This window comes from Anguilla anguilla, chromosome 5 (genome assembly GCF_013347855.1).
Source record: "Anguilla anguilla isolate fAngAng1 chromosome 5, fAngAng1.pri, whole genome shotgun sequence".
Taxonomy (NCBI): Eukaryota; Metazoa; Chordata; class Actinopteri; order Anguilliformes; family Anguillidae; genus Anguilla; species Anguilla anguilla.
Genome location: NC_049205.1, coordinates 37,431,846 through 37,454,392, shown reverse-complemented (window position 1 = coordinate 37,454,392; position 22,547 = coordinate 37,431,846). Strand labels below are relative to the sequence as shown.

General features: G+C 48.3%; 1 protein-coding gene across 1 annotated transcript in view; it reads left to right on the top strand.

The window, feature by feature from the left end:
* Positions 1 to 21,515, top strand: part of igdcc3 (immunoglobulin superfamily, DCC subclass, member 3) — a 76,210-nt gene extending 54,695 nt beyond the window's left edge. Inside the window, exons 6-14 of the mRNA XM_035419468.1 lie at positions 2,072 to 2,230; positions 4,829 to 4,994; positions 13,755 to 14,002; positions 16,185 to 16,349; positions 17,372 to 17,560; positions 18,196 to 18,300; positions 18,521 to 18,653; positions 18,917 to 19,148; positions 20,578 to 21,515. Of these exons, the coding sequence (XP_035275359.1) occupies positions 2,072 to 2,230; positions 4,829 to 4,994; positions 13,755 to 14,002; positions 16,185 to 16,349; positions 17,372 to 17,560; positions 18,196 to 18,300; positions 18,521 to 18,653; positions 18,917 to 19,148; positions 20,578 to 20,730 (1,550 nt within the window). The 3' untranslated portion in view covers positions 20,731 to 21,515. The remainder of the gene's footprint in view (positions 1 to 2,071; positions 2,231 to 4,828; positions 4,995 to 13,754; positions 14,003 to 16,184; positions 16,350 to 17,371; positions 17,561 to 18,195; positions 18,301 to 18,520; positions 18,654 to 18,916; positions 19,149 to 20,577) is intronic.
* The last annotated feature ends 1,032 nt before the right edge of the window (positions 21,516 to 22,547 follow it).

Here is a 22,547-nt window from a genome sequence, read left to right as displayed (position 1 = left end):
CTCGGCCCGCGCGCTCTGCGTTTCGCTCATCGGTCCGAGCGGAGCGTTAACCGGGCTCTTCACATTTGGACGGGCGGGACTGAAGTAGAGAAAATCGGCGCACTCGACCTTCTCGACTCGAATCCGGATACCGTCGGGCGTGAAAACGGCGTAGCTATCGACACGACCGTCGAGCTTTTTTTCGAAGCTTCGTTTAGAAACGCTGCTCTCATTTCCATTTAATTCATCGTCCTCTCACCCGCTCCTTCAGTCTTGATTGAATAGCGGGGCTGGCAGAGCCGAATTCCCCGGGTTTGCTGTTGACTGATGCAGTGCTCATGTATACATTCTTTGAATTACTGAGCCTTGAATCCTGGATATTTGCATTTTATTTTCCGGGTTATTCTCCAGAAATGGTTAAGTTATGGTAATGTGCCCTTCTGAGGCAATATTGAAGCTTTGATGTAATCACGAAATAAATGTGGGAAGGAAAAAAAAAATTTCCATTCTGTTTTTTTTTTTTTTTCCCCCCCCATCACCGCTTCATTTTATGCTCAGCTGCACAAATGGCGGCGAGCGGGGCGAGAGGCGGCCTCGTTTCGGGCGCGGGGCAGGCCATATGGCCCCTCTCCCCCCTGCTGCCTGGATGGGGAGATGGCAGAGTCCTGTGTCAGCCCCCCCCCCCAAAAGAAAACCCCCCCTCCACCCCCCGCACCTGCCGTATTTGCAGGCGTCCCATTTTCCCAAACAGCTCTTTAACACCTACGAGGCTGGAGCGACGCGAGCGGCAGATGCTAGGCTAAGAGATGGAGCCAGCGTGGAGGGGGGTGGGGGGGGGGGCGGACCTTTCGCCATCACGTCGCGATCTCTTAACGCGCTCGTCCTACCCCTGACTGGAGAGGAAATGGACTTAATGCGAGTAATTGTCACGCAGGAAGAGGGGGAATAATCAGCCTCCATCCCGCTGGCTTAACGAGGGCGGGGCGCGGAGGGCGTGAACAGGAGCCCCGGCGAGGAAGAGGAAGTGTCTCTTTAGCGCTGGTTGCCTCCTGTCAGAAAGTAGGCTGAGGGGAAGACATATTCTGATATTCCCACTTAACCACATTATTAGAGGCACGTAAACATGCATGGTCGCGCACACACACACACACTTGCATACACACACACGCACATGCATGCACACACACTCACACACACACACTTGCATACACACACACGCACATGCATGCACACACACTCACACACACACACTTGCATACACACACACGCACACTTGCATGCACACACACTCACACGCACACACACACAATCTCACACTTCACCCCAGTGCCAACCCGTCACTCTCGCATACGCCGTGAAACCATGGCAACGGGGATCCTCTGCGTCAGCGGCTGAGCGTACCCTGCGGTCGGCGTCGCGCGTTCGCGTCCTTTTCCCCCCAGCGCGCTCCAGGGACGCGCTCGACACGCTCATCAGCGCTGCTCTTGTCCAAATCGCCGTCGTCGTGGTCAGCACGGTCCTTGTCGCCATAAATACGTGCTGCACGGTCTGACCTCTACTGTCCATCACTGCAAGTATGTCACTGAAGGAGCGAGTTGTATGTGATTTTTTGTGACTGGTTACACATAAATGTATCGCATTTATCATATGCCGCTATGACATCATGTAACATTTATTTATTTATTTTTTTAAAAATACAAATAACCGCTTCATTCCCTATATGTTTTTCTTTTTTGGAGGGAGACACTGGGACTGAAGCAACATTGACGCAACCGTCTGTATAATGTACCTCCGCCCTCACACGTTCTCTCTCACCCTCTATCAGAAGACTAATAATATTTACATTTTTAGTGATATCACGTGTCAGGCCAGTAAAATATTAATTTTGTAGTTTAGCCCCTGAACATGCCAGCACTGACCGAACCTTGTTCTTGACTTCCCTTCCCAGTTGGCCGTGTGGCGCTTGTGTATCTCATGGTGAATGCATGGTGCTTCGCCCACCCCCCCCCCCCCCCCCCGTGTTTGTTGTCAAATGGACGCTTAAGGTCTGTTTCTAAACGCGGTTCTTTCTCTCCCTCTCTCCGCATGCCAGACGGCAGGCCCATCGGCGTGGAGGGGATCCAGGTGCTGGGCACGGGGAACCTGATGATCTCGGACGTCAGGGTGCAGCACTCCGGCGTCTACGTCTGCGCGGCCAACAAGCCCGGGACGCGCGTGCGCAGGACCGCGCAGGGGCGGCTGGTGGTGCAAGGTGAGGGGAACGTCTCTGCCTGGGGGGCAGAGGGGATGGGGGGGGGGGGGGGGGGCTGGCAGAAGGAGTCCTCAAGAGAAAAGGGGATGGGAAGAGGGAGAAGGAATAAGGGCGTGCTGAAATGGGTCTAACGATGGAATGGGAAAAGGGGTCAGCATTTCTACCAATTTCTTTTTTTTTCCTAAAGTTCGACCCGCTGCTACCTGCGGCCTCTTTAACCCTTTAAGGTGTAAGATCACAAGCGTGCGATTAGAATCTTCTTGACTGAACGTTCTAACGCTGATGTAACGATCACAGCTGGTAATTGAAAGCAACGGGAGTTCCAGAACATTCTAAAGACCCCGCTCCTCAAAGGCATAAATGTACTTCCCCCGGACGGACCCCCGCCACCGGAGCTCAGCCCTGATCGGTCGGAGGTGGTCGGAGCGGGTGCAGACTTCCTGTCGGTGCAGTCGTGCGCTATTTTCCGCGCGGCGCTCAGGGTCACTCTCACGCTCTCATTGACGGAGGGTCTCTCGCTACGCCGGAGCCGCTAGCGACGCCGCTCGAGGTCCGGAGGATCCCTTCCGCGAGTCAATATTTCATTTAGTCTCCCCCCGTCCGCCGCGCCGGGCAGGGCCCCTCATTAAAGCCGTCCGGGTGAAAGCCGGGTTGTTAATTACCTGTCGATTTCCCAGGTTTGATTTATTTGTGGGAGAGAAACCCCCTTCCCCCCCCAAAAAAAAAAAGAAAAAAACGAAAACGCGTCTTCGCCCGAGGTTAGATCAATCTCCCGTCTGTTCCTGCGGCGTTCGCGCGCGGAGCTGCGCTTCAGGGAGGGGCGTCGCCGTTCGACGGACGCGGCGCGGCACCGCGGAGCGAAATGGCGGGATTGAAGCGGAACGGGACGGGGACGGGGGTGGGACCCCGGCTCTTCCCGTGCGCCGCTGCTCGATGTGCCGCCCGCCGCTGCTCGGGTGCCGATCAGCGGCGTGCGGCGAGGGCGGCGGATTGACGTGCTGTCCGCGGCCAGATGGGGGGATGCGGCGTGCCCCCTGATCGCCGCAGCGCACCTCGTTTACCGCTGAGAGAGAGAGAGAGGGGGAGGGGGAGGAGGGGAGGGAGTGGGAGAGGGAGAGGAAGGGGGGGGGGATAGAGAAAGAGAGAGGGGGGAGGGCTCATAAGGTCTCACGTCAATACTCGCCCTGCACTCCCCCCCACCCCCCCACCCCCATCCCGCCCCCTTTCCCTTACGCAACATCTGCAGAGAATGCTCAGGGGGGCTGCATGCAGCACAGAGCGTTTGCCCCCCCAGCCCCGCCCCCCACCACCACCACCACCGTGAGCTGTTCCAGTGTGGTTGGGTTCACAGGCGATTACTCATCCGCTATTGCTCCTTGAAACCTCGTGAAGCTTCCATCCAGGTGTCTTCAAAGCCGCCTACGGACAGACATCAGGAGCTGGGCTTGGATAATTTCACGTTAGCGCATTTATTCATTACTTCTTTAACGCGATGTACATCGCATTTTGTCTACGCATGCACAATGTTTATTTCATTTGTGATTTACGCAATATATAATACGATAAATATCATTCAAAATTCACATTATTGGACAATATAATATGAATATATCTAAAATTTACATTTTTACTATCATGATGCTTAGGATGCTGGGATTTGCATATGTGGAAGTGAGGATGTGCGAAGGTAGCAGGGGATGGGGTGAGAGAGAGAAAGGAGGATAAGATGCTTACAGAGGGAAGATGCTTACCAATAATGCTTTCAGAATGTTTCAAAGCATTTTCTAAGAATAAATAAATGTCCTCTCAACCCTGTGTCCTTCAGTAGCGTCTATTCTTTCAGTGATTCTGACCTGATGAAGGTGGATACAAATGTAAAAAAAAAGACTGATGTACCTGTAGGGAACCTTTATACTAATTTTGCTGGAATGTTCTGGAACCAAAAAAAAAAATTGTTAATTGAGATATGCCCTCAAATATGGGTTGGAAGAAACACCACAGCTTTATTTGTTTATTTGTCCATAATTTATCATCTGTGTCCCTGAACTGATCCTGTTCATCTTGTTTATTCATCCTACACTTGAGCCAGTTTTTCATAACTACACTCAAGATAATCTTGTTCAAAGCTGGGCTTCTGTTTCGAACTTATCCGTTAATGCCTTTCTCATATCACCAGCGTAGTGCATTTGATCTGTGAGGATTAAACTGTGTGTGTGTGCGTGCGTGTGTGTACATGTGTGTGTGTGTGTGTGTGTACGTGTGTGCGCTTCAAAGAAGTAATGGGATGTCAGTCTGAATGTAGGGTCTGAGTAAGGTCACTGCTGTGTGCTGTCAGATCTGAAGCTACAGGATTCATGCTGCACACGGGATTCAGGAAGAGAAGCGCAGTAAATCAAACGGAAAATAGGGCTTTGGCACATGGGGACCTGCCAAAAAACCGCACGTATCCTCCGGTAAAAAATTGCCTCATGTACTCTGCATTGATGTCTGCAGGGGGGACAGAGAAGCAATGGGGTTTGAAAAATGTTTCTTTTTTTTTTGTTCTTCTTTCACTCCAACTCTCTCTCTCTCTCTCTCTCTCTCTCCTCCCGACCGCAGCCCCCGCAGAGTTCATCCAGCCCCCTCAGTCCATCGCCCGCCCGGTTGGCACCACCGCCATCTTCACCTGCCTGGCGCAGGGCGAACCCGTGCCTCAGCTCACCTGGCTGAAGAACGGGCAGATCCTGGAGCCGGGAGGTCACGTCAAACTCAGGAACAACAACAGGTGAGGCACGGCTGAGATTTACAGTGCATCTGTATCTGCAGAGCGATGGGCCTGGACCCAGTCAACATGTGTCCTTCACTACAGAATGTGGGTGGAATTGCGGCATGATGGTTTTGGAGCTGGGCTTCCAACTCAACGATTGTGGGTTAGAATCCTTGGCAGGACACTGCCCTTGTACCTTAGAGCAAGACACTTAACCTGAATTGATTCAGTTAGCAATGGCAACTGTATAAATGGATTGTATGGAAAATTTGCACAAACTGTGTAAATTTCTCTGGGTTAAGTGAATCTGCTAAATGCTTTAAATGTAATGTGCTGCCCTTAGGTGGGACACACCCCAATTCACACCACACCCATCTTAGATGGGACACGCCCCCCCAGTTCACCCCACACCCATCTTAGATGGGACACGCCCCAATTCACACCACTCCCATCTTAGGTGGGACACTGCCCCAATTCACACCACTCCCATCTTAGGTGGGACACTGCCCCAATTAACACCACTCCCATCTTAGATGGGACACTGCCCCAATTCAAACCACTCCCATCTTAGGTGGGACACTGCCCCAATTCACACCACTCCCATCTTAGGTGGGACACTGCCCCAATTCACACCACTCCCATCTTAGGTGGGACACTGCCCCAATTCACACCACTCCCATCTTAGGTGGGACACTGCCCCAATTAACACCACTCCCATCTTAGATGGGACACTGCCCCAATTCAAACCACTCCCATCTTAGGTGGGACACTGCCCCAATTCACACCACTCCCATCTTAGATGGGACACTGCCCCAATTCAAACCACACCCTGAGGTCAAAGAAACGCCATCACCATTGTATGTACGGACATAACTTTAATCTCACAAACCCATTTTATTCCGATGTATAAATCTGTTCCCTCTTTGCCATAGATGGCAGTGACTGTAAGGACGAGATAGGCTCAATGTGGGCTGCCCTGTTTCTCTCTATAGCCCCGCACATATAAGACTCAGTTCAGGCACTCTATTATTTAATAGTTGGGAGACCTCAGTGGTACATTGCTCTGTATTTGACTTATGCGTAAGTTGTGCTTTTTCATATACTGCGCATCATAAGAAATTCATCACCCCGCGTGTGCATTAATGCATTTTTAAAGGCAGTATGCACATTTGGGAAATTGATTAAATGTTTTTGGGGTCAATTTGATTGAGCGATCCTTCACGACCACCCGGGACACGCTCGAGTCACTTTGACTGCTGCATAAGCACACGCTGCATCTCCTCATTTATCAGGGAGGTGATAGAGCACGCAGCGAAAGATCGGCGCGAAACCATCCCGCGCATATAAACGCCCATAGAGCTGCTTTAACATGCAAAATTTTACAGTGTACAAAGATGCAAAAAAATATGCAATTTGAACATATCACACAACTGAAACTACAATTTGGGACAAAGTGCTAGTGCTTATTGAGAGAGATCTTCTCAGGCACATCTCCTCCAGCTGATGTCATATTGACCCCTGACCCCCCCCCCCCCCCACACACACACACACACACACACACGCAGGCACGCACACATCGCACTCTGTATAATATGATTGGTTAAGCGGGAGTGCCAGGTGTCCAGCTGCGTTGTTAACTAATTGGCTCTTAAACTGAGCACGGGGAATGGAAAATAGGACAAGCAATTTGTGAAATGGGAATTTATATATGTGCCTAGCTCAAGTCTGTGGTTGTACAAGTGTGTGTGTGTGTGTATTAATGAATAGGTGTGACTGTTTGTCCTTAACTGTCTGACTAAGTCGTGATGGTGATTGTGTGTGTCTGTGTGTGTTTGTATTTGAGTTTGTGTGATTTAGCACGACTGAAAAGATGGATGGTTGTCCTTTTGGCATTCCAGCCTTTTCCCTTAGGATTCTGAATTCAGCACAGAATATATTCATTACCTGTGGGTGTGCGTGCGTGTGTGCACCTGTATGTGTGTGTGTGTGTGTGTGCATGTGTGTGCGTCCATCAGTGCATGCATGTGTGTGTATGTGTGTGTGTGCGTGTGTGCATGTGTGCATGTGCATCACGTTTGCGTGTGTGACCCTCGACCAGTGGCACAGAGGGTCTGAAGACTTTGTTTTGTTTGTGTGATACTTCACATGAATATTCAAATCATGGGCCTGTTTGTGAACCTGATCCAAAGCCCAATGCTATCCTATAGCATCCATAGGGCATGTACTGGAGAGGATGGGAGGGGCCAGGCAGTGAAGCATATGCTGAGTTCAAAAGCGCTTGTGTAGAAAATCCAGCTTTAGAGAGATTTAACAGCCTGTGAAAACCACACTGCATTGCATTTGTAGCAGTTTGTGAAACAATTATTCGTCTGGTCCAGTAGTTTAGGGAAAATGTAACATTTTAATACCTTTTTATAATAGAACTCCCACAGAGCCTTGTCTACAATGTGTTATCTATACCCGGGTGCCTTAGTGGCTCAGAATGCCATTGATCAGAACTGATCATGTGACTCTGCTGGCCCAGCAGATTCAGTGAAGTCGATTTCTCCCAGTATTGAATGGATTGAATTTTATGTTCAAACACAAGATGAATTGTTTGTAAAATATGTAATTATGATAAGTTTGCTTCCTATTTGCCAGCCGTTTGGCCAAGAACATTGGTCGTAATCGAAAGCGCATTGTTCGTTGCTAGGTTTTAAAGTTCACAGTTTGTACAATTAGCTAGCTTGCAATTTTGTATGTAAATGTATGTAAAAATGAAATGTTTCCAATGTAGGATTTTTAGCCACTTCACATGTAGTTACACAGTCTACAATGTCTGGGTTGAATTAGGCTACATCAATTTGTAGTCATTCTATTGCAAGCATGAACTTAAATGTTTTCAGTAAACTGTTTGGTAGATCAGTCTCTGCGTTGTTAGCTTGTTAACAATATAATTGACATAGTACACAATTTCAGCTTAGCTTTCTACATAGCCGTCTTAGCAAGTTAACTGGGGTAACTGCACATTATTTACCTTGTTAGCTGAAACAGCAGCAAGGTAAGCTAGTTGTTTGCCACTCACAAACACATCTTTATTAGATGGCTAGCTCTCTCTCCCTTTTCGGTCATACAACTACATGGAATGCAATGAATTGCACCACGAAGGGGTGTATTTTGTTGTATTTGTAGCCAGCTTTGACCAGTTCAGCTGACATGGGACATTGCAATTATTACACCGAGATGTTACTGCTACAAAGCAGTAGTAGTACCATTCTGGGGAAGGTTCTAGGCCTTGAAACAAGATGTTCAAATTACATATGTATTGTAGATTTGTCTAGAAAAACATATTTTCACTCTCTGTTTTTCATATGAAACATACCTATTGTTAATTTAGTTTCACAATACCATCATGGAAGTTTTATTCAGAAGCCTGATATTCCTCATTCACTTTAACAGGAAGCTCAAATTTTTTGCACCTACTGCGCAGACTTGCGCAACACAGGCTTACTTCTGGGGCTTCAACATCGTGTCTTGTGCATGGTGCATGCCTACCTGTGTATAAACTCAGCATGTAGGAAATTTGGGAGGAGAAGCAGGCTGAGATTCCCAGTGGCCGAAACTAACGCTAACCGCTCTTCATACTTGATGGCAACCTGAGTTTCTGTGTATGCCTGAAGCGCTCAATTGAAGAGATCTCATACTCCCCTTTTCATGTAGAGTTAAAGGCTGTATTGTGTGGAAGGTTTCCGTTCCTTGTACTTGAAGAATCGCCTGTTCTCAAGTCGATTCGTGAGATAGTTGCTTTTGTGGCCTAGAGCAGGCTCTGTGTGATCAACATTCCCATCTCTTCCTACCTCTGGTCAGATGATTCCCAGCTGTATGTTTGTGTTGTCATGCCTATTACGGTACACTGTCTTCCTGTGTTCCTATAAACACTGCTTTCTGATTCGGCCATATGAAATAGCATGGCTTACTGCGTTACACTTAGGTAGATGTATTTGCGTTTCGATAATTGAAGGAAACCCCAGACATGATTACTGGGGATTCTGTGACACGGTCTTTCGGCTGAAGTCCAGAAATATATATTGTTTTGGATGTCCTACGGAGTGGCATACCTACTTATTTGCATTGTTACGTCGCTGTCCTTCGGCACTAAGATGTGTGCAGGTCAGTAACATTTTAATTGAAATAAATTTTTTACTAAACTTTCAAGTGTGGAGCTTGCTATGGGGCAAATGATTTGTGCTTCAGTCTCTCTCTTATGTATGTAGATGGAGTCACAGGTAGAGTTCATCCCCCTCCCCCACCCCCAGCTCAGCGTTGGCTCCTGAGTGGCTGGCTGTGACCCCTGACCCCATGCACAATCAGTCATCATCAGGAGACAGATCCCTTCAAAGACAACACAGCCCCCCCCCCCCCCCCCCAAAAAAAGAAGTTTCCCCGCGGCCCCTTTTTCTTTCATCTGTCTCCACTCTCTCCCGTCTGCCTGGTGAGAACTGGACCGGCCTTCTCGACACACCCCCGTCCCTGAACACACCCCCCCACCAGACCTCCGCCCCTTTCCCCCTCCTTCGACTTATCTGTCATCCGCTAAGTTGCTCCAAACTAACGGCAAACGATGGGCTCCAGTACATACGGTCAGACAGATCCCCCCCCAAAACACACCATTGTTTCCTCTTTTCCTGAGGATTCGAAGACACTGCTTAATCTATTGTTCTTTCTTAGTTTCTGTCTTTCCTTTTTTATAGTCCGCAGAAGAACGTTCATCTCCAGCTTCACTGCATTTTGATAAGGGGTGCCATTGTCTTATGCTTGAATAGGGGGCGAGAGACTGAGAGAGACAGATAGAGAGAGAGAGAGGAGGAGGTCAAAATCAAGTTCATGGCTAAGTGCTTTGGTTGTGTCTGTTTGTGTTGGACAGTGAAGTAAATAGTTGGAAGCACATGAGTCAGATCTGTTTAGGTAGAGTGGAGCCGTTTTTTGGTTTAAATACCTGAACAACTTGCGTATTACTTGTTACAGCTCTTGTAAACAGCGGCATGATTTATTCAGTGATCTTCCTAAGCTGTCAGGGCTAAAAAAGGAAAGTGGGATATGGACACAGTAGAGACTACACATAAATCTTCTGGTCATTCTTCCCTGGATGTGGGTTAAATGCCGTGCGTCATGCTACAGCAGCGGTGTCTTCACATTGGCCCACTTGTGAAATGACAGGAAGTGATGCCAATGACAGGAAGTGCTCTGCAGGCCGGTAAAGCATCCTGATACCTGGCTGGCAGAGGGGGGGGAGGGGCCCGAGCTGTGCACCAGTGTCATGTGTCAGACGCAGCGACACGTCCGAAGGACGAGGGGCCAGCAGGATGAGGGAATGTTTCCAGCGAGTGTGGAATTTCACCAGCCGTTGGGTTCAAGGCTGGTTTTCAGATCTGGGAAACGTTTGTGTGTGTGCGTGTGTGTACGTGTCTGTCTGTGTAGGTCTGTTTGGGTCTGCTGTGTGCATGTGTGCGTGTGTTTGTGTGCGTATGCATGTCTGTGTTTGTGCATGTGTGTGTTCACGTGCCTTAGTGTTTGCGAGTCTGTATCTTTGTGTTTGTGTGTGTGTGTTCGTGTGTGTTGGGTATTCATGTGTTTGTGTATGTGTGCGTGAGGGAGTGCTTGCATGCATTTGTGCATGTGTATGTGTATGGGTGTATGGGTGTGTGTTTGTGCGTATTTGGGTATTCATGTGTTTGTGCATGTGTACATGTGCTTGTGTGTGTGTGAGTATTGGTGGGTTGTGTGTGAGTGATTGTTGCATTCGCTTGTGTGTGTGAGTGTTGCAGTTGCAGGGTTGGGGGGGGGTGGTGAAGAGGGTGGCGGTCTGGCCGCCAGCCTGGCTGAAATATGCGGTGCCATATGAAATATCCCAGAATCCCCCCTCGCAGGGCTCTGGCGGCATTTAGTTGCAGTCCCCCTGGGGTCCTTTTGGGTTTGTGTCATGACGCCTGGTCAGGTAGCCTGACAGAAAACACTTCATCCATCGCTCACATGAAAGGCTGTCACAGACTTGGCAGCAGACCATGAGGGCTGGTTAGTGGGGGGGGTGGGGGGGTGGGGGGGGTTGAGGGGGAGTATGGTTGCTGGCACCTCAAAGGTCAAAGGTGAGATTGGCCAGGAGGGGAACTGAAATAGAAAGGCCTCTCCGTCCTGTTAATTAAGAGGTAAAAGCACTGGGATTGATTCTGCCCAGCGGACTCGATGGGTTCAATAGTCTCCTTGACAATGGCTTTCACAGACTTGTGGCTGCTTTTGCTGAAATGTGATCAATGAGCAGCAGGTCAATAGCGAACTGCAAAAAAAAAAAAAAAGAACCTCTTTACCTTGCCAGTGTTTCTGTTTTTAAAGCGGTGCCTTCAGAACTGTGAGCGCAGCCACGCGCGATCTTCACTTTCTAACTGCCGTTGTGTGGCTTTCGTGGACCCAGTGAAAATTTGATTTGCCTGCTCCTGTAATTAAATTGAAGCCCTGAGTCCTTCCTCCTGAAGCCCGTGGGGCGGTGCGATCGTACGCTGTGAACAGCAGCCTGCGGACGGATGCTAGTGAATTCGGCGGATCAAAGAGGGTCCCGCCTCGCCGCCTGTTACCCGCGCAGCGTTTCGCGAGTGTCCGCACGTCGCCCTTCTTCCTGTATACCACCCCCCAAATGTGAAATGCGCAATCTCACCATCACCGTCTACCTTTAATATGGGGAATGCATTTGACATTGTACCAGCTGTCATTTTGGCTCTTTTGTTTCCTCTTGTCCACACATTTAATGCACAGCATACCTACGGCCACTTTTCTTCACTAGAGCTTTTCAAGGGGTTAACACAAAAACTACACTTGTACCTTCTAGGTAATTTTTCTGTTGTTTTGGCAAGAGGTTTCTGTTGTTAACCTAGTCTGCTCTTATTGGTGGATTGGGATTTGTTTTTGAATAAACTAATAGCAAAGGGTGGTCTGTGCTGGGGTGGTAGAAATTTGGATGGTGGATATCAGTGACCCACTCTCACCCTGTCCCTGAGAAGTGCGGCCCAACTTTCAGTTCTACGATATTGTTGTCAGTGACATGGATGGGGTTAGAGATGTGTGCGAACAGTCCAGGTTGGTATACTTGCTCTACAGTGACTCAAGAAATGAAGGAGGTAGAGAAATCAATGCTTTGAGGTAATATCACAGCATGACTTGTCTGTAAGAAGCAATGAAAAAGGGGAAAAAACAGAAAGCAGGTTTCTTTGCTTTCTTTCATTCTCTCCCTCTTTTTTCCTTCTTTTTCTCTCTCTTGCCCTCACTTTCCCTCAAAAGTCCCCCTGTGGCCAGCGAGTGGTGGCAAACGTCGTTTAAGAGCAGAAGAGTGTAATACTGTTCTCCGAACCTCATGCTGAACAGGAACACGTTCTTGACTCATTTTCTCTTTTTTTACTATTCGCTCTGGAAATTGCACATCATACACATTTCTTGCATAAACTGCGTGGTAAAAAATACCTTCGACGCAAGATGCTTATAAATGTAATTATGAGCACGCTAATGGATTCCAGCCATCTGCGGTTGAAATTAAAATACGCTACAGGGCTGATTTCCATATTCGGCTCCTTTCAGTGTTAAATGTTTTATATTTTCATTGCCCAAGGATTACAGGGTGCAAAGTGTCTGATTATGTATTCAGCTCTAATAATAATACCCACCCCCGATCCCCCTACCTCAAAGCCTTGCAGCTACTGCCTAGGCACTGAGAAATAGGAAAGAGAATGGGAGGGGGGGGGGCAAGGTGCATGCTGAAAAATGACATGGTTTTGCTGTTGGTAGTGAACAACCTGAAGACGGTGGGGGGTTCACTTTAAAAAAAACAAATCTGATCTGGGAATTCAGTGTGGAGGGGTGGGGCATTTCCGTCCTCAGCTACCAACCGTACTCCGTTGCCGTATTCATTAGTAATTTGTCAAAGATGGCGCAGACGAGTAACACAGGATTCCCTGGGGAAATGTAACACGTTGCCTTTTTCTCTTTTTTTTCGCACGGCCAAAAAACGAGGTGTTTCCTGCGCATCAGGCATACTGGAGCAGTGAATGGTTAAAAAAAAAAAAAATAGTCAAGCAAGAAGTGATAGAAGACGATTTGAGTATACATCGACTATAATTAAAAATATACCAGAATAGCTGCCTTGAATGGATCACTATATACTTCTTTCATTGGCCTTCTCCCAAAGGGCACCAGTAAAACGGCTGTTTAGGGAGACAAAAACAGATTATCAAAGTCACTGTCTAATTTGCTAATCGCAGCTACGAGTGTGATACTCTACCGATAAACGGGTGGTGTTTTAACCCTTTCACAGCACGGCATTCACGCACGGTGCATTATTCTCACTGCGGGTGGGATTCATTTCATGCTATTACGGCATTTTCTTTCAAGGTTTGAACTGTCAAGAACAGCAAACTGAAATAAGGGAAATGAGATTGTTGAGAATGCTTTCTTTTCCTTCGTTTTCCCACACCTCCACCTCTACTTCCACCTCTGGTTGTTTGCAAGCTGTGTCAACATTTTAACACGTTTTAAGTTTCAGATGTTTTCTCAGAGTTGAAACTGTATGCCCATTCATAAAAAGCAAGCTCAGTGTGCTTTCATATATTCTGGACATGTATTCATAAAACGATGAATTTGGCCATTTATGCATTTGTAAATTGATGAATTTGACTTCTTAACTGTCCCCTCTCTTACTCTCCCTCTTTCTCTCCCCCCTACCCTCCCTCCCTCTCTCCGCCTCTCTCTCCCTCTCTCCAGCACGCTGACCATCTACGGCGTCAGCCAGGAGGACGAGGCCATCTACCAGTGCATCGCGGAGAACAGCGCGGGCTCCACCCAGGCCAGCGCCCGCCTGACGGTGCTGTGGGCCGACGGCCTCCCCGGCGTCCCCGCCTCCGTCCGCGCCGCCGCCCTCTCCCCCACCGCCATCCAGGTGTCCTGGAAGGAGCCTGTCCAGAACACGCAGGACATCATCGGATACGTCCTCCACATCCGCAGAACCGCAGGTCAGACGGCAAACCATTCAGGGTCCTGTTCCTTCGGTCAGGACGTGTGTAGGCAACAGCAGTTGGTTTTTCAAGAAGCCAAAAAGGTTTTGGGATCACACTTTGATTTGATTATGCTCATTGTGGTCTGGAGTGAGTCAAAGCTTTGGCCTAAAAGTTTGTAATATAATGGATTAAACTTTTTAACTTAAAAAAAAAACAACAACAAAAAAACATAAAAACTAGGATTGGAGCTGCTGGGTGGCTTATTCAGTGAAGGCACCATGTTTTGGTGCATGGATGAGCCCCCCCAGATCAAATCCAGACCATGCCGACTATGGCTGCTAGTTCCATAGGGCAATACGCAATTTGAGGTGAAATCCGCTAGTTCATCTGGTGCCTGTGGACTGCATGTCAAAGTCGCATATGAAAAGTCTTCCTCTGACCCCGCTCTGTGCTAGCTTAGCTGGAGTCTGCCGTTTTAGAAGAAGCAGCTGGTTTTGGAGAACCGCAGATGTCTCTCCGGGGCATCGAAAGTGGCGTTTGCGCATTATATTGCCTGCGGTACCAGATAATTGGACATTCCAAATTAGGGAGGGACTTGCACATGTTCAGCCCTGAATTTAGAAAAATAAATAAAAACACTAGCATTGTTGCGAGAAAGCAATGGAATGCTATGAGGGCTTGAATAGTCTAGGCCTAAAGTTTGATGTCTCAGAACTACACGCTGTCCAGGTGAGACACTGTAATTATAAGCTCCCAATTATGCCCTTGACTTACAAAGAAGTCAAATTTAAGAGCACGTTGCTGGATAGAAATAAAAAATTCTCCCCGGGTGTAGTCACCGGCAGAGAGATCCACAGCGTTCACGCGGTACGGGTTAGCTGCCACCAGAGACTGAACCGCGACCGGTTAGACACGCCGGCTGGGTCACGGGGAAGAGGGGTTAGGAGGGAGGGAGGGGGCGGGAGGGGGGGGGGGGGGCAAAAACAGCTGTTTTTAAAATGCGCTGTAAAAACAGACGGGCGTCTTACGATATCCGTCTCCTAAACGGCGGCCGTAAAGGGACCGCCGCTCGATAATTGAATCAAAATTAATTTTACGGCGGCGCGTTTCTCTCCGCTCGCTCGCCTTATTTATTTACCGTTTGTCCGAGAGCGGCTGGATGGTGATGGGGGTGGGGGCGGCTGTCGGGACGCTGTGCCTCTTGGCTGCCGTAGCCGTGCCGCTCGGTGCCCTGGCACAGCTGCTCTCTTCAGTGCTGTAGTGCTTGTCAGATGGATAATTAAAGGCCCCGGGGGCCATCCAGTAGGAAATGCTTTAATTACCAGCCGTGGACTCGAACCCCGCATAGGCGCAGGGCCAGAGGTAGATAGCAAGCGATGGGTGAGTGGGTCTGAGTTAAGGGCCACAGCACTACATTAGCCCCTCTGTGTGCTCTCCCTCTTTCTGCCCCTCTTTCTCTCTCTCTCTCTCTCTCTCTCTCTCTCCCTCTTTCTGCCCCTCTTTCTCTCTCTCTCTCTCTCTCTCTCTCTGTCTCCTTTCTGTCTCTCGCTGTGTTTCTGTTTCTTTTTCTCTCTCTCTGACTCAGTAGAGACAGTCTCTCGTTCTCACTTCCTGGTCTTCAGCTACTCCTAGGTTCTGTATTGTCAGAGCCCCCGGTTCAATTAAGTGTTGTTTATTTGCAATAGCTACAAACAATCATGAACTGTAGCGCCGCGCATAGCAATTAAATACGCGTTAAACCAGACTGCAGCGTGTGGATGACGGGTAAGGCAGCAATAATGAAAAGCATAAAAGCAAACAAGGGCAGTGTGCACATTCAGCACACTGTGATAGTTCACTTGATATTCAGTCTTTTTTATCTACCATTTCCTCCACCCTCCTTCATCCACCCTTTTCCTGTTTTTTCTTCTTCGGTCTTATTGCCTCTTGAGCTCTCTCTACCCCCCACTCTCAATTAGATTCATCTGGACGTGCTTTATTAGCATGAAATACACATGCTAGCACTTGCCAAAGTTTTGTACTGCTAGTAGAGTAAAAAAAAACAATGAACAAGAGGTATACTATGAAATTATGGCAATATATGACAAACGTGACAAATATATATTAAAAAACTGACCAAAGATTGGAAGCCATAGAAACTGTGAATGACAGAAATGATTCTGTATTTCTAAGAATTCTCTCTCGCTCGCTCACGCAGACCCGATAGAGATGGAGTACCAGGAGGCGGTCAGTAAGAGCACCCTGCAGCAGGTGGTGAGCGAGCTGGAGCCCTCCACCAGCTACACCTTCTACGTGAAGGCCTACACCTCCCGCGGAGCCAGCAAGCCCTCCGAGACGGCGGAGGAGAGCACCCTGGGGGAGGGTGAGTCCCTGTTGGTTCCTCCGGCCTTTCGAACCAGAGGGGGCCGGGTTACGCACCCCGCGAATCTCTTCGCTGCCATAACAGGGCCAATTATTCAGAAAGAAGCTCCAACGTCTTGTTTCTTTTTTTAACGAGTTGCTTATAGTCAAGCAAGCGTAAAAGACCCAAGGGAGCGCTTAGCGTGGATGTGGGGTGTGTTCAGAGATCGTTAGGTCATCCTTTCCCACCTGGAAACATCTCAGGGAACAGGTGGCCCAACACGCTGTGCCATCCTGTTCATTAATTTAGCCATTTAGGAACGCCGTGGCGGCGGTGTGGTGTAATGGTTATGGAACTGGGCTTGTGGGTTAAAGGTTGCGGGTTCGATTTCCAGTTAGGGCACCGCCGTTGCAGCTTTGAACAAGGTACTTAACGTAAATTGCTTCAGTGTAGATCTAGCTGCATTGATGGATACTATGTGAAAATTCGCAAGTGGTGTAAGTTGCGCCAACGTGGCAAAGAACTGGCTTTGGAGTCAATGCAGTTGCACACCGAGGATTCGGGTTCAAGCCCAGGTCCTGCCAGATTTGAGTGCGGCCGGCGCTGTGAGGAAATTGGCAAAATTGCACGGCTGCTTCCGGGGAGGGTGGGGGGGGCTCGGCAGGGGGAGACTCGTCGCACGCAAACAGCCTCGTTAGGCATCGAGATCAGGGGCACGAGGAGCCAGGCGTGGCTGCCTCCTTCCCTAGCGACGAATCCTCAGCGGGAAATTTTAATAGCACTAGGGGTATTGGCCGCCAAATTGGTAGAGCGCCAGGACAAAATCTGGAACGAACAACAAAAAAAAAAGGTGGCGTAAGTCTCTTTGGATGAGAGTGTCTGCTAAACGCACGCAACAGATTGTAAAACTGAGACTGCGAGCGGGAGCCCCCCAGGCTCTCGGGCCGCACCCTGGAAAGGGCCCTGCCGCCGCACGTCGAGCGGCGTTCGCGCCCCCTCTCGGGCAGTGCCCCTCTCACGCCGCGCCGTCCTGTCATTTTCAGTGCCCGCGCCGCCGTCCCTCTTCGCCAGGCTGGTGAACAGCACCGCGGTCCAGGCGGCCTGGGAGCCGTCGGGGAAGCCGGGCCAGCACGACGGCTACAAGCTGTACTACCGCACGGTGCACTCGGCCCAGTTCACCGGACCCCTCACCTTCACCCGCAACGTCACGCAGCACAACATCACGCAGCTGGGTGAGCCGGGGGGGGGCGGGCGAGGAGTGGGTGGGGGGGGGGGGTGGGCGGAGGGCAGAGATCCTCTGGAAAAGCTGGGAAGCTATAGGTCAGTCAGCCTGTCAGTCAACACTGATTGGGTATGGCGCCATTCGCTAACAGGCTATGGGCTTCAATTTTCTGAAGGAAATGTACAAACCGGAAAAGAGGGCCCATGTGGGGGGGAACACTGAATGATACCTCCCTGACCCATTAAAAGGCTACGAGGCTGAACTTAAGAATTGTGGGAATGCAGAGAAAAACGGCTCAATAATCACTAATGTATTGGCAGTAATAGGCCTGCACTTTTCAGGGTGACAGGGTGGCTCCCATGGTGGTCAGCTCCATGCCTCATTTGTGAGACCGATGCCTGTGAAGGCTGTGACAGTGCAGTCTGTTCAAGGGTCTGATGTGATTCCTGCAAGTGCGCGGGGGAAACTGTCCTCGCCCTGGTGCACTGGAAAAATCTCCCAGAACAGGGGAACAAATTCGACTCTCTGTATTTTCCGGGTCATTATTTCAGCCGTTTAGTAACGTTCGTCGTCGCGGCCGTTGTGCGGCAGGCAGCATGTGACCGTGTGCCGTTGCTTTTCCTCTCCCCCCCCCCCCCCTCGCAGACCCCACCCTGGTGTACGAAGTGAAGGTGCTGGCCTTCAACCAGCACGGCGACGGCAACGCCACCACACGCTTCGTCTCCATGAAGGAGGCCATGGAGAGATCAGGTGACCGTCCAATCACACGCCTCCTGGGGCCCTCTCCGGCTCGCACGGCTCCGCCCATCTCACCAGAAATGGCAAAGGAAAACATGACACATATCGCACGGCTAGACTGACCTCTCCTGTTAAAAGCCAGTGTTTTGACTGTTGTGGAGCTTTGAGCTGCTGGCTCTGCTGAGGCTGCCTGAGGCCTCCGGGGTGATCAGTGATTGGTTCGTTTCCGCAGTGCTGAGCCCGCCCTGCGACTGCGTGAAGGAGGAGCCTGGCAAGGGCACCACGGGCATCATCATCGGCATCCACATCGGCGTCACCTGCATCATCTTCTGCGTGCTCTTCCTCATGTTCGGCTACAGGGGGAGGTATGACAGCACGGCTCTGGGAGCTGGTGGCGCATCCGTGTGTGCGTTTGTGCGTTCGTGTGCCTGTGTGAGTGCGCGTGCGTGTTTGTGTGTTTCAGTGTCAGTGCGCATGCGTGTGTGTGTATGAATGTATGCGTTGTGTGTGTACGTGGGTACATATGTGGGGCATATGTGTTTGTCTTTGAGAGTGTGTGTGTGTGTTTGTGTGTATCTGTTAGCATGTAGGCGTGACTATACTCTACCCCCCCCCCCCCTTCCCCCAGGTTGATGACCTGTAAGAATGTGCAGGACCAGCTGGCCATGCCACAGGTGGCACACAGTATGCCCCTGGAAGACCCCTCCCCCTCCCAGGGTGCCCTGGCCCTCAACCTAGTGGCCCTGCCCAGTGGTGAGGGCAGAGGGGATATTGCAGGACAGACGGGGGGTGCAGACACTGAGCTGGAGAGACTCTTTCCAGGCCCCCCCAATGGAGATGGACGAGGTCGGACACTCAAGGTGGGAGAAAAGGGTTATACCATTTTTACAACAATAATAATAATAATAATAATAAAGCCATTTTATTGCAGCATTTTATCAATTATCCAGTTTGCATAAGGCCTCTTAATGAATTTGCCAAGCTCAACAAAGAGCGTTATCATTCTACGTAAACAGAATTTTAAAACTACCAGATGTGAAACACAAATTCATGAGGTAAAAATGTATATTAATTGTTAGCAATAGAAAAACTGGTGAAAGAACAGTAAAAGTGTTAAATTATGTAAAGCTGACCTGGAATTCCTGCATTATGTGAACTTTGCATGGCTTTAGTAATCACTACAGTTATATTCAGTTTGATCTAGTGCTCAGGCAACCTCCTGTGGTTAGTGGAGTTCTATGTTTCCAAGAGATACTCAAGGAGAAATTATTGTGCAGATAGATAGCAAAGGTACCTTGAGCAGAGAAACCTTCAGTCATCCCTGATAGGCCAGCTGGAGATAGGGGTCTACTTTTCAAGGGAAACCAGACCCAGAGGGAATTCCTGGGTTCAGATCCTCTGTGCTCCATCAATAACTGGGCCAGATCAGATCGTCCAGAGTTTAAGGAGACACAGTCAGCAATACCCATTGCCCTGGAGACATGAAAGTCTCTTTCTGCTGACCTAATGCTTGTACTGTACATGGAATAAGAGTAATACATTTGGCTGGGTGTTTGTCACAGAAGTAGCAGGTGATTCTTGCCATTTTTTGGCATTTCCGTTACTTTCCCCATTTAGGGTGCTTTCTGCGATTTTTGGCAGTTTCAACCCTAACATATTAAACCTGTACGTCAACCTACCATCAGTGGTTGCAATCATGTTTGACTTTAAATAAATGAAAACAGACACTCTGTAGCCCTATTTTATAATTTTAGTAACGCTAATTGAGCATGCTGTGTTTCTAATCATGTTCTGTTAAACGCAGAAACCATGCCCTTTCATTCCATGATGGCTGAAGCGATTAAATGAATCAGCCTTATCAATGTATTTACTCATATTTGTTACTAGGGACAACTGCCCGCTGAAGTTTTTAAAGCGATTCTTATTGTTGCTACACTTCTGCATGTTATTTAAATCCTTTCCCACTGCTGTGCATGAAATCTCTAGGCTAATAAATTAGTGTTTTTTTAAATGCTACATGATTTCTGCCTCTTTTTTCGGTTTTTCATGATTTTCAACAACTTTGCCATGACTACTCTGTGAAATTAGCCTATATTTTCTGAGACAAACACCCAGCCTTAGTAATAAGCTGCAGAGAGAGGGCTGGTATTAGTATGAAAAGTGAATCCCAATCAATTGCCAGCAGTTTTCTAGTCTTCTGTGGTGTGTACAGAATCATTTCACCTTCCAGTTACTAGTAACATACTGAAGTGTACGTGTGTGTGTGTGTGTGTGTGTGTGTGTTCACAGACGGAGGTCACTCAAGCCTCCTCATCGCTGGATGAGACACAGATGTCCACACTACCCTTGGATGAGTTCAGCATTGTGGAGGAGGGGGAGACGCAGTTCCGGGAGCTGCCAGCAGAGGGCAAGGGTGGTGGCGGGCAGCGAGATGACGTGTGATTGCCAAGCCTGAGAAGCTCTCTCGCACTCATAAGGTGCTCCACTCTGACTCTTCTCATACTCAGGTCAACCGAAGTATTTCAATGCCGTTTTTTTTCTTTTTCTTTTGGACTTTATTTTTTTGCAAAGATTTATTACTGGTAAATTAAGTACCCTTTCGAAAAAGTCGAGTCATTCAAGCTGACATTTTGGTGGGTTTTTTATTATAAATAGCTACGCTCTTAGTATCAGGAGTGAACGAAGTGATTTTCCTGCAGTTTTTTGTTGTATTATTTTGGTACTTCTTAATCTTCCTTGATTTTCTATACGACCAGCTGCCGGCAGCACAGAATAAGGCCGCAGAGTGTCCTTGCTTTTTTTAAAACAGCATTAGTTTTTTATTTTTTATCTTGTGGACTTGTGTTTCTATGAAATATCTCACAATTGTCCTCCAGTCTGTTAGTTTTGTTTTGATTCTCCAAGACAAATCAGTCACACCTGCCTGCACTCGTCTTAACCGATGATTTCAACAACCTCGCCGCAAGAGACAAAAAGGCCTTCTTCCAGGGATTTGATATATACTCTGTCTCAGGACTTTTTTTGTTTTCAATGATATCAGTAATTTCTTAACGAAGTTCTCATTCTAAACGCAGGCCAATTAACAGACTCGGCTACACGAACCCAACATAAACCTACCTCAGCCGGAATGAATGTCTTTGTGGGAAGCGTTGTGGGTCTGTGTCTTCCCGTTGTGTTCAGTTATGTTAGAAGTCAAGCGATCAGCTGGGGGGGGGGGGGGGGGGGGGGGGGGGGGGCAGAGGAACAGAAAATAGATTCCACACTACCTCAGAAGTCAAGAAACCTTCCCACCACTGCTAACTGAAGTGAACAAGAAAGTATCCAACATAAAGCACTTCCAAACACTGAAGTCAATGTTCTACCTCAAGATATGCTTCTGTTGTTGTCGTCGCTGTCGTCGTCACTGTTTTTGTATATCGTCGTCTCGGGTGTCACTTGTCTTCATTGTCAGTTCTTTTCACAGTGTAACGTTTCCTTCTATTGTGAGATGCTAGCTTCCCTCCACCGGGTAATTGTATCTGTGAATGCATCAGTACCTCAGCGTGAACGACTGCATTCTTTTATGAGCTTGGCTCTTAAGAACCATTTAAGTGTACCACAGTTCAGTGTTTTTTTTTTTTCAATGGAATATATATTTTTTTTAAATTCTTTTTATAGTTCACCTTTGGTTTAATGCAAAATACTGTTGTAGCTGCACTGCACTGCTACTAATAACTTCAGGTGTACTGGACATTCAGGGGAGGACTATTTTAAATACATAAACTTTGGCCTAAATATACATCATAAATACATATGTATATTATGTGCTTGTGTGAAAAGAGTCTGTGTGTGTGTGTGTGTGTGTGTGTGTATGACAGAGAGAGGAAGAAAGTGTATATATATGTATATATATGATGTATTTAAAGATTAAGCAGATTTATCAAAATGTCGGCGTGAGCATTGACAGGTGTGAATGTGATTACAGACCTTATAATAAATCGTAGCATCTAAATTGGTGCGAGCATCGTTTTAGTGTTAAATTTTGAAATTTGGACACAGCTGCTCACAGGATCACAGAGCAAATTGCAAGATTGCATCAGGGGAAAAAAATGAAAGAAGAAATTAAATCAGGTTTGGAGTGAAGGACCTGCCAACCACCGTACAGGCTGTCAATCAATAAACAATCCCGCACACGCTACCTCCCCTGCCTCCCGCGACACTGACGAATGAAAGTGCTTCAGGGATAAGATTAAACCGCACCATGCAAATCCATAATGCCT